This window comes from Emydura macquarii, unplaced genomic scaffold (assembly GCF_026122565.2).
Source record: "Emydura macquarii macquarii isolate MOO-44397 ecotype Brisbane River unplaced genomic scaffold, CSIRO-AGI_Emac_v2 contig_1027, whole genome shotgun sequence".
NCBI classification, from domain to species: domain Eukaryota; kingdom Metazoa; phylum Chordata; order Testudines; family Chelidae; genus Emydura; species Emydura macquarii.
Window position 1 is genome coordinate 7,990,281 of NW_027131164.1, and position 15,303 is coordinate 8,005,583.

Consider the following 15,303-nt stretch of genomic DNA (forward strand, 5'->3'; position numbering starts at 1 on the left):
GCCCAGGGAATTATAGAATCATAGATCTATAGGACTGGGAGGGACCTCAATAAGTCATCTAGTTCAGTCCTGTGCACGCAAGACAGGAGTGGAGAATATATAATACACACCTCATCTTGGATGTCCATATTCAAAGGATGATCCTGCTTCCTACGCTAAAGGCACTCTATTGTGAAAATGCCATTTTAATGAACCTTAGCATAAAAAATAGGAAAATTGATCTGTGCTTTTGAATTTCTTTTCTTCGAGTAATAAGGTCCACAAATCTGGCGCACCCTGGAGAGACACCACTGATCATCCAGAATAGAATTGGTGATCAACATCCAAAGATTTCTGTTTGTGTCAATAGGGGGGGAATTTCCAGGAAAAATTGTTGTGTTTTTTTCCCCTCAAAGTATATTTAATGTGATCTGTAATTTAGGAAAGTAGCATTGAATCTACTGGGCTTTGACAATTGTCTTAACTAGAGGGGATTTCAGGGATAGGGCTTTTTTTTTCTGCTGCCAGTGACTGACAGGTCTGGCTCTACCCCCAAACTGCAAGGAGACTGAAATAGCCATTGTAATGCATTTGTGGACCTTCTTACAAATTAAATTTTCAGTTAAGCATGGATAGATTGTCCTCGTTCCTAATTAATTTACTTCTAAAAAATGTGTCTAACTTTTTTGTATGCAGTATTGTTGTATCCATGTCGGTCCCAAGATGTTAGAGATAAGTTGGGTGAGGTAATATCTTTTATGGGACCAACTTCTGTTGGTGAGAGCAACAAGCTTTTGAGTTTACATAGAGCTCTTTTTCAGGTGTAAGCTCGAACGCTTATCTCTTTCACCAACAGATGTTCTAATAAAAGGTATTACCTCACACACCTTGTGTCTCTTTTGAGCATTTGAGTGTAGTGACGTGGGGGGAAAATTGAGCAAAGAGACACTATATCTGATCCAAAGCCCACCAAAATCAATGGGAATTGATCTGAATCAGCTTTGGATCAGAGCCTGATACTGATTTTTTCTTTGACGTGAAGGAATAACTTCTTTGAAGTTAATGGAGTCATACCAGAGTAAAATCACAATCAGTTATGAATGATCCAATTGGAGTTAACTCCATAAATGGAACTGAATTATGTTGACATTTATATTTCACTTCTAATGTGACATTGTTCATGTATTTGCTTTTTATGTTTCTTAGATGCACAGCCTACAGATGGAGAAAGGGAGGTATGGAATCAGATCAGTGCAGTTTTACAGGATTCTGAAAGCTTGCTCACCGACCTTCAGGCTTACAAAGGAGCTGGACAAGAAATAAGAGATGTATGATAATATAGCAATAATAATACTCTTGAAGAAAGATCAAGTAATAGCCTGCAGTATTTATTTCTACTTTGCATGCAAGACAGTTCATGAAATTATTTGTATTAAAAGTACTCAGTAAAACTGTACTTCAAAACTCATTCATGTAATATAATTCTAAATATCTTTAACTCTTTCAATGACAGCTACAGTAAATGAAACACAACAGACAGTATACATCTTACTATTAATACAATTAAATACTTTGCTTCTGGAAAAACACGTTATGTACCATTATGGGGAAAAATCAGCATCCATACTTAAAAATATATTTGAATATCATTAAGGCACTGTAAAGGAAGGAAAAATACAGAGTAGTTTCTGTTCTGTGTAGTCAAATGACACCATAAAAATACACTGTAATTACAATGTTAATGTGTTCCTCTAAGGAATAATTTCTGAAATACTACAGCTATCTGTTAAAATTCTGAATGCTGTGTCTGCTTTAGCTCTCACTTGACCTAGGTGTTTGCAAAGACAGATATCTCTGTTTCCCTGAGACAAGATCTTCACAATTGTTAGTAAGAGCAGTTGGTTACTTAACAGCCAAAACATGGTACTACTGAAGTAATGACAGAACTCCCATTCACTGCAAGAGACCAAGCTTTGAACCTGTAAACCTTTTTCAGTGTGAGTGTAGTGCAAATAGCCTTCCATAATGTGTCTGTTATGGATTCTTTGACCTAGAAGATGATTCTGAAGCATGTTTCTGTATGTGGGTGCTGCATTTTGAATAGAATCATAGAGTTGGAAGGGCCTCAGTAGGTCATCTAGTCCAACCCCCTGCTCAGAGCATGACTAACCTCAGCTAAATAATCCCAGCGAGGGTTTTGTCAAGCCGCAGCTTAAAAACCTCTAAAGATGGAGATTCCACCACCTCCCTAGGTATAGTTTTAAAATAGATCCCAGGACTGCATTAATTATTATTTTTCTCACTGCAGCTGAAACAGATGCCTTGACTCTATTTTGTTTTGCTTTCTTTTAAAAAGCTCTTAACCTTGTTTTGGCTTTTTTTCTTTCATACAACAACTTTTGTTTTTTTACAGTTGTTCTAGATTTTTTTCAAGAAATAATTTAAAAACTATCATACTGGAAATCTTGTATCTGTTCATACACAAGAGCCTGGTTCTTTACTCCGTTGTCATATAAATATCTACAGTAATACAGTAGAACCTCAGAGTTCCGAACATCTCAAGAGTGGATGTTGTTTGTAACTCTGAACAAAATGTTATTGTTGTTCTTTCAAAAGTTTACAACTGAACATTGACTTAATACAGCTTTGTAACTTTACTATGCAGAAAAAAATGCTGCTTTTAAGCATATTAATTGAATTGAAACAAGCACAAACAGTTTCCTTACCATGTAAAAAATTTTTAAAACTTTCCCTTTATTTTTTAGTAGTTTACATTTAACACACAGTACTTTACTGTACAGTATTTGCTTTTTTTTTTCTGCTGCCTGATTGCGTACTTCCGGTTCCAAATGATGTATGTATTTGACTTGTCAATTCGTAATTCTGGTGGTGTTTGTAACTCTGAGGTTCTACTGTATTGTCATTTTAGGCAATACAGAACCCAAATGATATCCAACTTCAGGAAAAAGCATGGAATTCAGTGTGCCCTCTGGTTGTGAGGCTGAAGCGGTTTTATGAGTTTTCACTCCGACTAGGTGAGCTCCTCTGTTTGTTTTAACAGATTCTTTCCATATACAGATATACCAAGCTTCCCTTTTATTCTGAAAGCTTAGAGAGTTGAGCAGTAAAACATGGTACCATTAATTTGACTACCGTGCCTAGACTTCTCTTTTCTGATAAATCTATGGTTTCTGTACAGATCTAAACATAACTTTATCCTGATTTAATTTTTGGAATTTATTAATAGCAGCATGAAACCATATGCTTTAATGTTTAGGATACTGGACGGCCCTTGAGTATGTTTTAGCTATCAGTACTGGTCAATTACCTGAGAGCCTGTAGAAAGAACTGGGAAGAGGGTCTGGGTTAGGAATCTTGATTGAAATGGGGACAACATTCAGGTTCACCTGGCTGATCTTACCCTTCCCAAAGCCTTTGTAGGAGATTATTCCTGCATCCTGTATTGCCAGATCCCTCACTTTGCATTTGTAATCCTTGTGTTGGATCCCCATGGCATCAGTGACTAAGGGTGGATTCTTTTTGGCAGAGCTCCCAGAAGTATCTTCGCATTGAAGAGGAAGTAAGGTGGATATAGAGTGTACTTTCTTTAGCATTTGTAGATGGCGGGCGGGGAGAGGGTCAAAGAATTAGGAATGTAGAAAGTCTCTCTTGTGAGAGGAGAGGGAAGAGCATGATAATGTGAAGAATTGGGAGTGATGGCAGAGAGTGAAGAACCAGGTTTTTCTGGCTCCCATCCCTTATTTTAGAATTGTAAGGACAAGTATACTTGTCTTTAGGGCTCCGCAGGTTAAAGACACCTTGACAAAAATCTTATTTCGAAATCAAGTGTATAGCTACTTTTGTAACAAACATATGGCATAAAGCATTAAGATAGAATTTGACATTGTGTCAAAAATGCAGAAGCCATGACTTACTACACAATTTTTGTTGTGCTTTTCATCTTCCTTAGAGAAAGCGCTACAGAGCTTATTGGAATCCTTGACCTGTCCACCCTATACTCCAACGCAACATCTGGAACGAGAACAGGCTCTAGCCAAGGAGTTTGCAGAAATTTTACATTTTACACTTCGCTTTGATGAACTTAAGGTTAGAGATATTTTTTTAAATATACACTGAAATGTTTCCTTACATTTTGAAGTGTGTTGAAAACTGATTCTTTTTATCAATTAAGATGAGAAACCCAGCCATTCAAAATGACTTCAGTTACTACAGACGGACAATAAATCGCAACAGAATAAACAACATGCATGTAAGTAAATGGAACTTGGACATTTTGTTTGCATTGTGGAGTTTATGGATGGGCATTCCTGCCACTGGTGGTAATGTTTTTGAATTGGTTGACAGGCTGCCTACAATAAAAAACAAATTTTCAACTCCTTACATTGGTGAGCAGTTAGACTAGTTTTATCGTTGACTGCAGTGTGACTACTCGTATTAATAACTACTCACCAGTGTGAATATGCACTTTATCTGTTTCTTACTGCTGGTACCATTTTGAAAGGAGTGTCATTTAACTAATTTTTCTTCATATTTTCATCAGATATCTATTGAGAATGAAGTAAATAATGAAATGGCCAACAGAATGTCTCTATTTTATGCAGAAGCCACACCAATGCTGAAAACACTCAGCAATGCCACAACACATTTTGTATCAGAAGTAAGTGACAGAAAAGAAAATAGTGCAAAAATTCTTAAAATTTAATTGTACAGATTGGTTTAATGATCATGGTTGTGTTTAACCTTTCTAGAACAAAACCCTACCAATTGAGAATACAACAGACTGTTTAAGTACTATGGCCAGTGTATGCAAAGTCATGTTGGAAACGCCGTAAGTTTTTATCAGTTCAATCATTTTTGGATCTGTTTAAATAGCCATCTGCCACGTTAGCAGTTTTTGCAAACTAAATCTAGTATATATGCCTTAAATTAAAATGTCTATCTAATACCTTAGATTTTTATATAGCAGCTAGCCTGGTTGTATATAAGCAGCCATGTCTCCTATCTTGACTAGTATGAATATTTTTCATGAATAAATTAACAGTTTTGCCTAGAGAGGTTTACAGCATAAGGCTGATTCAGCAAAGTGTTAGAACTGGTATGTAGACTTCAGTGAGGCGACTCACATCCATAAAGTTATGCACATGCTCTGTGCTTTGCTGGATTGGGGGTCTAATTTCTTAGACGGTTGACATACAATACAAATATGCGGTAATTGTCCTGTAGTTGATATCACAAAACGAGGTACTTCAGTCTCAGCTGTGCCATTTTTATAGACAAACTAGTAGGAACAAAGATAGTCCTTTTGGGGGTTTGTTAGGTATTTTGGTTTCTGAAAATACTGGCAGTTCTGGAGAACTAATATATATTTTATTTCTTGATCAGGAAACTTGTTTAAATGTAATCTCCATTTGACTGTAAACCAGTCAATGGAAGTCCATAGCCTGAGAGAGCTTTTATTCAGCTGTGATGCTTGGCCAATACTACCTTCACTGCAACTGTTTATATAAAATGTATCTAAATAGAGAAGGCAGATGGCACTGCAACAACAACAAAAAATGCTGAAATGCTCCTCTGCTTTGATGCCTACAAAAACTGCTATATTGTGACCATGGCTTAGCAAGGTTTTAAGAGTCATCTGTTACTTTGCGCGCCCCTCCCTATCTGTATCCATTTCCTACTCATGTTAAGTAAATTCTTTAAAGTAGAGACCATCTTTTTGTTATATGCTTGTACACAGTGCCTATTACAATGGTGTTCCGTCTTCTAGACACAATATAAACAAATAATATTTGTTCTCCCATTGTAGAAGATGGGTATAAATAACAGAATAACTGATGTCTTTCCAAGTACAGGACCCTATTGTACATTGGCAAGGGTTACATGTGTACGATGTTCTGCAAACATTCATTCAGTCCTCGCAATACAGCTGTGAGCTACTAGATCAGTATTTTCACATGGGGAAAGTGAGGCTGCAAAAGAAAATGTATAAAGCCATATAGGGAGTTGGTATCAGATCTGAGAATCTCTCTGCTCAATTTCAGTAGTCAGATGACAATAACACAGGGAGAGTATACTAAAATGACAAAAAGAATGTACGCTATATTGCCTTTGCTTTTAGCACAAATCTCCTTACTCCTATAGAAAGAGACTATTACATAATTTTACTGGATCCAAGGGATTTATTTAAATACAATAAGCTAAAGATTGTGTAATGAAGGAGCCAGTGTTGGAGCTTTTTTTAGTTGTAGTCGAGTTATTTTGTATAACCTCCCCCTATGAAAGGAATCCCTTCGTGTTTACTTATTGTTATGGCTTCTGCTGCAGCCTGTTAGCCCACTTTTAAAGTGTCCTGGCATGATGTTTCTAGACAGATGGTGGGAGGAGGGGAGACGATATTGAAGGTCAAGGAAGTAGTATCTCTCCAGTGAACTCTCCTTTTACTTACCTACCCTAACATTCCAGGAGCTATGACATACTAAAAATGACCATCATCCTAGGAATTCAATTAACAAAGCCTTGACTATGATAAAATGTCAGATACAATATTTTGTTCTTACCGATGGGGGAAAAAAATCTGGTGACCTTTTTAATTCATCCTCCCTCTACTCCATATTTCATATCTTAGTGACCCTTAATCATGGCTAAGGATTATTATTACCAAGGTTTGTGGTGGATTCACCATCACTGACTATTTTAAAATCATGATTGGATGTTTTTCCTAAAAGAGATGTTTTAGGAATTATAGTTAAACTTATTCTTTGGTCAGAAGAGAACTAGGAAAAGTGACTGAATTTGGGTAACTCAATTTTTTGGGTGCCCATCTTGACATCTAATAGGAAGCTGATTTTAATAAGTGTTGAACATCTGCCCCTTTAAGGTTTCTAAAGATGGATATGAAAAATTTGGTGCACTCAAAATAATCAATCAGTTTTCAAAATTTAGGCCCATGGGTTTAAGAAAAGGGGAATGTAAGGAATTAAAATAATTCAGATAGACTGGTTAATAGGTGTAATGTTATTCCAGATGAAAAGTTAAACAGGTGTTTTTGTGTTTGATGGCCACTCCGGGTCAGGAGCAGATCTTTTTACTGATAATATGCCTATCCCTGGACTGGCTACAGTTATTCTTTTTTTTTAAAAAAAAAAAAAACCCTGTATTACGTCCTGGTTCAACTCTTTTTTATTTAAAGACAATAAAATAAGGAATTGGATGTTTTCAAAATTGCACAGCTTTGTCCTGTTTGCTTCATGTAAGTTTTACCACTGACTTCAATGGAAGCAAATTTAGGCCAGTGCTAATGCTTTTGAAAATACCAACTGAAAACGTTTTTTAAAACATAATTTTAACATTGTTTTTTAAATTATAAAGGAAACATCTGAATAGTTATCAGACATTTTGAGACATAAGTGCTCATAGCCTATTTGTAGTTGCATGCTATTATTATTATTACTACATTATTTAAACAAGAGAAAATAGAGTTCAGGAACTCAAAGTAAAGGAAGTGAAGTAAAACTTCTGATTTTTGAAAATTAACAGATTTCATCATTGTCTTATTGGTGACTATCATTTGAGAAACCAGCAGAAAAGTAGTCAGTGAAAACAATAAACGAGTTAAACTGAACCTCTGATGTAGGAAGGTGGGTGAGAAATATAGCGCAGACTAGTCTCGGATCTCTTCACTGCTCAATTCATTTCTCATCTCCCTGATGATGATTTCAAGGAGTAACTGTTGTAGTGACTATTGTAACTTTGCCATCCACATAGTGAGTCTGCCATTTAAAAAGCAAATGAATAGAGCCCTGCGTGGATACAAAATTTTTGTTCACATTTGATCCACAAAAATGATCTGTGGATATAAAGCGGCTATCCACTGATTTGCAGACTCTACAAATGAAATCTTGATAGGAATGTTACCTGTTCACTACTCATATTTAACCAACAGGAGTAGCTTCTCTTTGAGTTCCTAATGTTTTGGTGTTCTAATAGTGAGTAATGAACATTGTCAATATGCGGATACCTCCAGTAAATGTCTAAAATGGTGGTTTGATGGAGGTGATAATCTGACCTTTGAAGGGGTAGTGGAAGATTTTACTATACCATCATTTGATTTCAGATTTTTCTCTCTTTAAATTGCCAAATTGCTTGATTCAAAGATCATTACTGGTATAGGTTTCCTTACAAGCTTATTGATTGACACTTTTAACACCGTTGTATCAGATTTGGGATTTCCTTGCACTAATATGCTAGTTTGAAAATAAAGCACTCATTTGAAACACATGAGAGAATAAAATTGTGCTGTGCAGAATCAGTCAAGATTTTTTTTGTTTTCCAGAGAATACAGAAGTCGGTTCACCAGTGAAAAGACTCTTATGTTCTGCATGAGAGTAATGGTGGGCGTTATTATTCTCTATGATCACGTTCATCCTGTGGGAGCTTTTTCTAAGACATCAAAGATTGATGTAAGAGTAATTTGCAAAGAAGATTTTTTTTTAATGCTGTGTACATTTGGAAAATACTTGTCTATAGATTTTTTTCCATAGAAGTTTAAGCGTTTATTTAAATCATTTTCTATTGTTTTTTAATCTTGTATTTGTCACTACAGCTAATGTGTCTTATGTTTAAGCCAGCTCTGTTGCTTTACCAGCTGCTCTATTACAGTAAAATAACTTGCACTATTGACTTTGTGGAATAAGTTTCTATTGTCACAATTTCTCTTTTACTAACCTTGTAATTTATCAGTTCTAAAACTCACCTTTTGGCAGTGTTTCTAATTTAAATAATCAGCTATTCAATGTGGTTACTATTTTGGCTGAGACTCAGACTAAGCCTAGAGTTTATCTTTAATGTTGACTTTGAGCCTTTAGCTTAAGATTTGGCAAGCATAGCCATTGAAGTGAAATCAAACTTCAGTGTCTTACATACATACGGAGAAAAATACCTACCTATTTACCCAAGGTGCTTTTGACAAATTTAAATCTACGATCAATTAAACAGCTAACCTTCAGCAAAACTAAACTGCAACTGACAAAAGGAAAGTCTTCCCTAACAACTTTCCCTCCTGCATATAAAATTTTTAAAAAAATGTTGTGCATCTGTTTTTAATAGTATTGATAGCTTTCATAGTATATTTTATCTGTGGGATCTCAAAGCATGTTACAAAGGCTCTTACACTGAGTCCATTTTACAGTGGGGAAATTGAGGTACATAGAGGTGAATTGACTTGTTCAAGGTCACAGAGCAGGTCAGTGGTAGAGGGGACACCAGGTTTCCTGATTCCAGTGTCTTACCCAATGGACCATACTGACACAGAAATAAAATATTTGAAATGATACCAAAAGCCCAGATGTATATATTAGCTTATCTAATGTACATGATGTTTGTGTCACAATGCTGTTATCAAATGATGAGGATCATATGCCTGGCACTTTATTATGTATTGTAATTCAGGTTTATAACAGTGTAGATAGCTAGATACAAAGTAAAAAGGAAATTGGCAGGCACAATATATGCAAGTCAGTTTGTTGAGTGTGCAGAGGGGACCCAGATCTTAATTTCAAGCGTAAGGGGCCTGTCCTTGCATGAATACTTCACCCTCCACCCTCACTGGGTCCCAGAGCTCAGGCTCTACACAGTGACTTTTCAGCCCCAGAGCCCAAGTTCAAGTCAGCTGACCTGAGCCAGCTGTAGCTTTTTAGCCCTGTATAGACATACCCAGAGTTCCCCATCTGCCAAGTAGGGATAGTACTGGTCTGTCTAGATTTGTAAGCACTATCTAGGTTGTAAGCTACAACCTAGCACAGTGGGGGCTTGATCTCAGTTTGTCTTTAGGTGCTAGTGTAATATAACTGCAATTACCTAATTTATAGATGCAAACTAAATCTGAATGGCCAAATCTGCACACTATGTGCAAGTACAAAACTGGAGGTCAGTATTTAATATCTGCCCTATAAGATAGACAAGGTGAGTGAGGTAATATCTTTTATTGGACTGACTTCTGTTGGTGTGAGCGACAAGCTTTCAAGCCACACAGGGCTGCTTATCTTCTGAAGGATGAGCTGTATGTGGCTCTTAAGTTTGTCTTTCATCAACAGAAGTAGAGTCCAGTACAAGATCTCACTTCACATACCTTGTTTCTTTAATATCCTGGGTCTCATATGGCTCCAGCTACATTGCATGTCCTGTAAGATGTCCCTTTGATTGCTGATCTATATGTTTTTACCGGTGTCACTTTTTTTTAGCTGAAGTCAAAATTGTTCTTAGCTCTTTTTTTGTTTGAGTTGTTTAACAACCGAAATAACATTTAACTTACATAAGCTTGATTTGTAATTTTAATAGCTACAATCATTTACTGTTTTAGCAGTAATTTTTCTCAAAAGTTAGTCCTTGCCTTAAAAAAACATTTTTGATTTGGTATAATGACATTTTACTATTCATGCCCACTTGCTGTATGAGACATACTTGGAAATAAAGCTGACCCGCGTTGGTTAGGTTTTTACCTGTTTTCAGACAGTGCATATTCTATATTGTTCAATAGTCATATGCTTCTGTTTCCAGATGAAGGGATTCATAAAAGTTTTAAAGGAACAGCCTCCTGAAACAGTAGAAGGCCTTCTGAATGCTCTCAGGTATGTACAAGAGTAGATAATTTTATTCTGCTTTATTAACAATCTCTTGATTTCCCCTCTCCCCTCTCTTCCCTCAGTTTAGGACATTTGAGATTGCTTCATGTAGTAAGAAAGTTCCCTACATTACAAAGGAAATCCTTCTTTTAATAAATTACTCCCCAGTCTGTGGGCACAGGCTTGTGAAATGCAGAGTGCCCTCATCTCCTGATGAATATAATGGGAATTGGGAACGACTTGCAGCCCAATGACTTCAGTATTTAAAATGTGCACAACACAATTTTGGATTGGTAGATAATGAAGATAAAAAACAGACAAGAGTGATGGTCTTGTGATTAAGGCATTGACTTGGGATTTAAAAGAACTGGACCCAGTTCCTGGCTTTGCCATAGACTTACTGTGTGATCTCAGACAAGTCACTTGGTCTCTGTCTGTTGAGACAGAGGATGAGGCAGTAGAATGAGGATAGCTGTGCTTCATCTGCTGTGTCTAGTTAGATTGAAAGCTCTTTGGGGCAGACACTGTTTCCTTCTGTGTGTTGGTTCAACACCTGGCATAAATGGGCCTTGGTATCTGTTGGGACTTTTAGGAGCTAACATAAATAAATTTAAAAAAAACCAAACAAGCTTATAATTCCTTGTTACACAAAAGTAACTATATCTGTAGAGACGATCCAGGGATTAGGGTGCCAGCATGGGATAGGGAGGCTAGGGTTCAGTTCTCTGCTATGTCACAGACTTCCTAGGTGACCTTGGGCAAGCTGCTAAGGTTACATCTACACTGCAATAAAAGACTGGTGTGGCCAGCCCTAGTCAGCTGACTTGGGCATGCAGGGCTTGGGCTGTGGGTCTTTAAAACTGCAGTGTAGACATTCATGCTTCGACTTGAGCCTAGGCTCTGAGACCAACCTCCCTTGCACTGTCTCAGAGCCTGGGCTCCAGCTTGAGCCTGAACATCTACACTGCAGTTTTATAGCCTCACAGCATGAGCCCTGGGATCCTGAGTTAACTGAGCTGGGCCAACTGTGGCTGCACCACACGTCTTTTACCGCTGTGTAGACGTATCCTTACAGTAAAATCCTAGCTTCTCCTGCATCAGTAGGAATGTTGCCACTGTCTTCACTGGGGAGGTGGGGAGGTCAGGATTTCAGCTTTACTTTCCCTGTGCCCTCAGTTTCCCATTTGTAAAGTAGAGGTAATAGTATATTAGACTGAATGCTCATGCTATATGGCAAGGGGGCAGGGAGGCATGCACATATCTAAGATAGATGTACTAAATGACAATTTCAAAAGAGCAGAATATATTTTGATGATTTCTAAGCAAAATTCATAGGATTTTTTTGAGAGATTTAAGATGAAATGGATGAATGGTAATGGGACCACTGGCTGTCTTCTGAGAAAATGTTAATATCAAACCATACAATTACACTATCCATTTTAGAGTTATATTCCCAGCAGATGATTTGTTTTCCGTAGGAAAGGTGAGGAAAGCATGTTTAATATACACAAACCTACTACATTCAGTAAAACTGCATATTAATTTGCAGACCAGCTAACAGAGCTTTGAGGATGTCCTATATCATGTTCATCTTCTATATATTTTTCACTTTGTATTTGATTCCTAGGTTCACTACAAAACACCTGAACGATGAATCTACTTCCAAGCAAATTCGAGCTATGCTTCAGTAGTCCTTTCTGAGACAACTGGATCTGTGTATTGATCACAGAAGATGTGTATGTTTACATAATTTAATGCAGACCGCTGTTAATACTTGTGTGTTTTTACATAACCCTGTTCTTCACATCACTGAAATCTATGAATCTTTATTCATAACATGATTGACTTTACATAGCATGACTTCCATTTACATGTCGGCCTTATCTTTTGACATGTACAAATATTTTTTTACCCAGATACTTCAGCTACATCTATAACAGTTTGTTGTTGTCTGAGTTTGTTTAATCCTTAAATGCCAGTTCTTTCATAGACGTAAGCAGTAATGAGGACAAAATGGAGGTGAAATAGACTAAATCCCAGGGGTGAAACCTTACAGGAGAAATTTAATATGAATTGAAATAAAAGTGAAATTGTCTCATTTCTTTTTTAGTATGCCAATTAATTTTATATAAAGTTCTCCATTGAATTTTTATGGAGTCAAGGTCATTTGAACGTTCAGCACCATTGCATGAGACGCAACATATTTCGTATTAGGCAGAAAGGAAAGTGGCCACCAACTGCTGATTCTTGCCTGGCTGATAAAGCAACACATTTTTCTTGCCAAAGAGGACATTTTCTCCCTTTGGTTTATTATGTAACCCTTACCAGTCCACAATTAAGAAATTGATATTCTGTTTCAGGTTCAATGTATTAAATGCAGTTCAAAACTATCGTCAGATTCAGACAAGCATGCATTAATGAAGAAGAAAAATGCTCTTAGACCTAATGCCTGAGGCTTGGAGAATAATGGGGGAGTACTAATGCCTTGTGTACACTAGAAAGGGGCAGTGTAGCTATACTGGTAAACTCGCCTAATGGAGAGACAGTTTATACTGGCTAAAGAGTTCTTTTGCTGGTATAGCTTGTGCCAGTTAGCCAAATGAAACCTAAGTGTACGTCTACAGTGAAATAAAACACCTGCAGCTGGCCCAGGTCAGCTGATATGGGCTCAAAGATCATGGGTGCAGGCTATAAAATTACAGTGTAGACATTGGGTGTTGGGCTGAAGCCCAGGCTTTCGGACCCTTTCCCGTCACAGGGTCCCAGAGCCTGGGTTCTAATCCAAGCCTGAATGTCTACACTGCAATTTTATAGCCCCACAACACGGGCCAGCCACAGGTTTATTATTGCAGTGTAGACATACCTTAAGTGGACAAAAAGACATTTTTTGTTGCTATAACTCTGTACTAGAGCTTTGTGCTGATTAAAATATATACAAATATATTGTAAAGACTCTCGTTCCTAACTGACAGTATTATACCAGCAAAAGTTTCTAGTGTAGACCTGGCCTCATTAGAACAGGAGTAATATAAAGAGGATTTGACTGTGTTTGGGAGTTGGGCTATTTGTAAACACCTTTACAGTCAAACTCATTTATAGTACTTTTTATTAACTCTCACCATGTGAAAACTCAGTTTCAGTTGCTTACTGTAGTCGTTTTCAAATGTGACATGCTTTAAAGAAGTTGAGTTCCTCACAGAATTACATTTGTTCTTAGTTTCTCCAATCTGAGGGCTTGTTCACACTTACCCGGAAATTTGGCGGCAGTCGACGGGAGTTACGCAAAGTACTCTGTGTAGTTGGCGTTACTCCCGTCGACTGCTTCTACGCGCTGTTCACATTGCGTTGAGCCGACGGGAAAAGCATTCCCATCGGCTCAGCGCTACACTAGTTGAGGAGGTGGACTTATTAAGTCGACTCCCTCATCGATTGAGCGGGTCTCATTGATCATGAAAGATTGATCTGGCGGCGGCGATTTTGCCGCTGCCAGTGTAAACATAGCCTAAGGAAGAGAGATTTTTTGCCAAAACCAGCAAAGTGCTCTTTTGAGTGTCTTAGTGACCTGCAGCAGCTGTGAATTTTCTAGCAGAGAGGATCACATTTTCAAAAACTTGCACTAAATTTTGCATGCTTGGCTTCCATGTATGCATGTAAACTCTAATGCGTGTGCACAAATACTGATTTGTGCATCCGTATACATATCAGGTTTGTGTGTAGTCACTGGAGTTTTTCATTCATATACTTCAGAAAATGTGTCCGTTTAATGTTTTGGAGGTGTAATACAGTGTGCTATAAACTGTATTACACTGCTACAAATGCTACTTCCATTCCTAGGCAGTATTTAGTTTGTAAGCTCTTTGGGGTAGGGATTGTCTTCTGTTATTTATTTGCACAGCACTTACTACTCTGAGGCCTCAATTCTGATTGGAGCCTCTAGAAGCTAATGTAATACAGATGATAATGCTTCTGACTATACTATACAGCTTCTACTGCTGCTGAGTAATCAAATGTCATCAGAAACAGAATCTGAAATTGGTGGTGGTTTGGTTTTTTCCAGACCTAATAGTCTCCCCAACATATTTAAGACCTATTGATATATAATATAGGGATATTGACCAAATGTACTTGAAAAAAGTACTTTCACCATTGCCACAATTAGGCAGAGCTAAATGAATCTTGCAGTGGATCTGGTAGATTCTTTATTTGCTAAATTTGCTAAAGTTAATACTTGCCTATCTAATTATAATGGTTAAACATTGAAGTATTTTAAGAACCAAAAGAGGAGAGCTGTGTAATAAAGTAAAATGTAAACCTGAAAGCATTCTTAAAGTTGTCATGTGCTGTTTGCAGATGTCACAGCACTTCTTTGCCTGGTATGATGGGATTTTTTTTGTACAGGAGTTGTTTGAAATAATAAAAAAGTTTGGTACATTCACATCATGTGGATTGTCTGTATTTATATGGTGAATAATAAGAGAGGATATTTAAAAGTTCCAGTCAATTTCACCAAATATACCCAATTTATAAAAATGTTACATTTTCTATACCAGTAATATTACAGATAATACAATAATTAGACACCTGAACAGCTCTGCTGGTTGAAAATATCCAATATAATGTACCTTTCCATATGGTGGGCATTACACAAGAAAAAGCCTCCAAACCTTACATTTTTAATTGCTTT

At 37.1% G+C, this 15,303-nt stretch overlaps 1 protein-coding gene across 5 annotated transcripts in view; it reads left to right on the top strand.

Annotated features, from left to right (window-relative positions):
- The window catches only part of CYRIA (CYFIP related Rac1 interactor A), an 87,790-nt gene extending 72,736 nt beyond the window's left edge, over nt 1-15,054 (top strand). For all 5 annotated transcript variants that reach the window (XM_067544741.1, XM_067544744.1, XM_067544742.1 and 2 more), the window contains 9 exons: nt 1,186-1,307; nt 2,909-3,014; nt 3,950-4,086; nt 4,172-4,249; nt 4,541-4,657; nt 4,749-4,828; nt 8,333-8,459; nt 10,555-10,625; nt 12,247-15,054. In XM_067544741.1, coding sequence (XP_067400842.1) covers nt 1,186-1,307; nt 2,909-3,014; nt 3,950-4,086; nt 4,172-4,249; nt 4,541-4,657; nt 4,749-4,828; nt 8,333-8,459; nt 10,555-10,625; nt 12,247-12,310 — 902 coding nt within the window. In that variant the 3' untranslated portion in view covers nt 12,311-15,054. The remainder of the gene's footprint in view (nt 1-1,185; nt 1,308-2,908; nt 3,015-3,949; nt 4,087-4,171; nt 4,250-4,540; nt 4,658-4,748; nt 4,829-8,332; nt 8,460-10,554; nt 10,626-12,246) is intronic.
- The last annotated feature ends 249 nt before the right edge of the window (nt 15,055-15,303 follow it).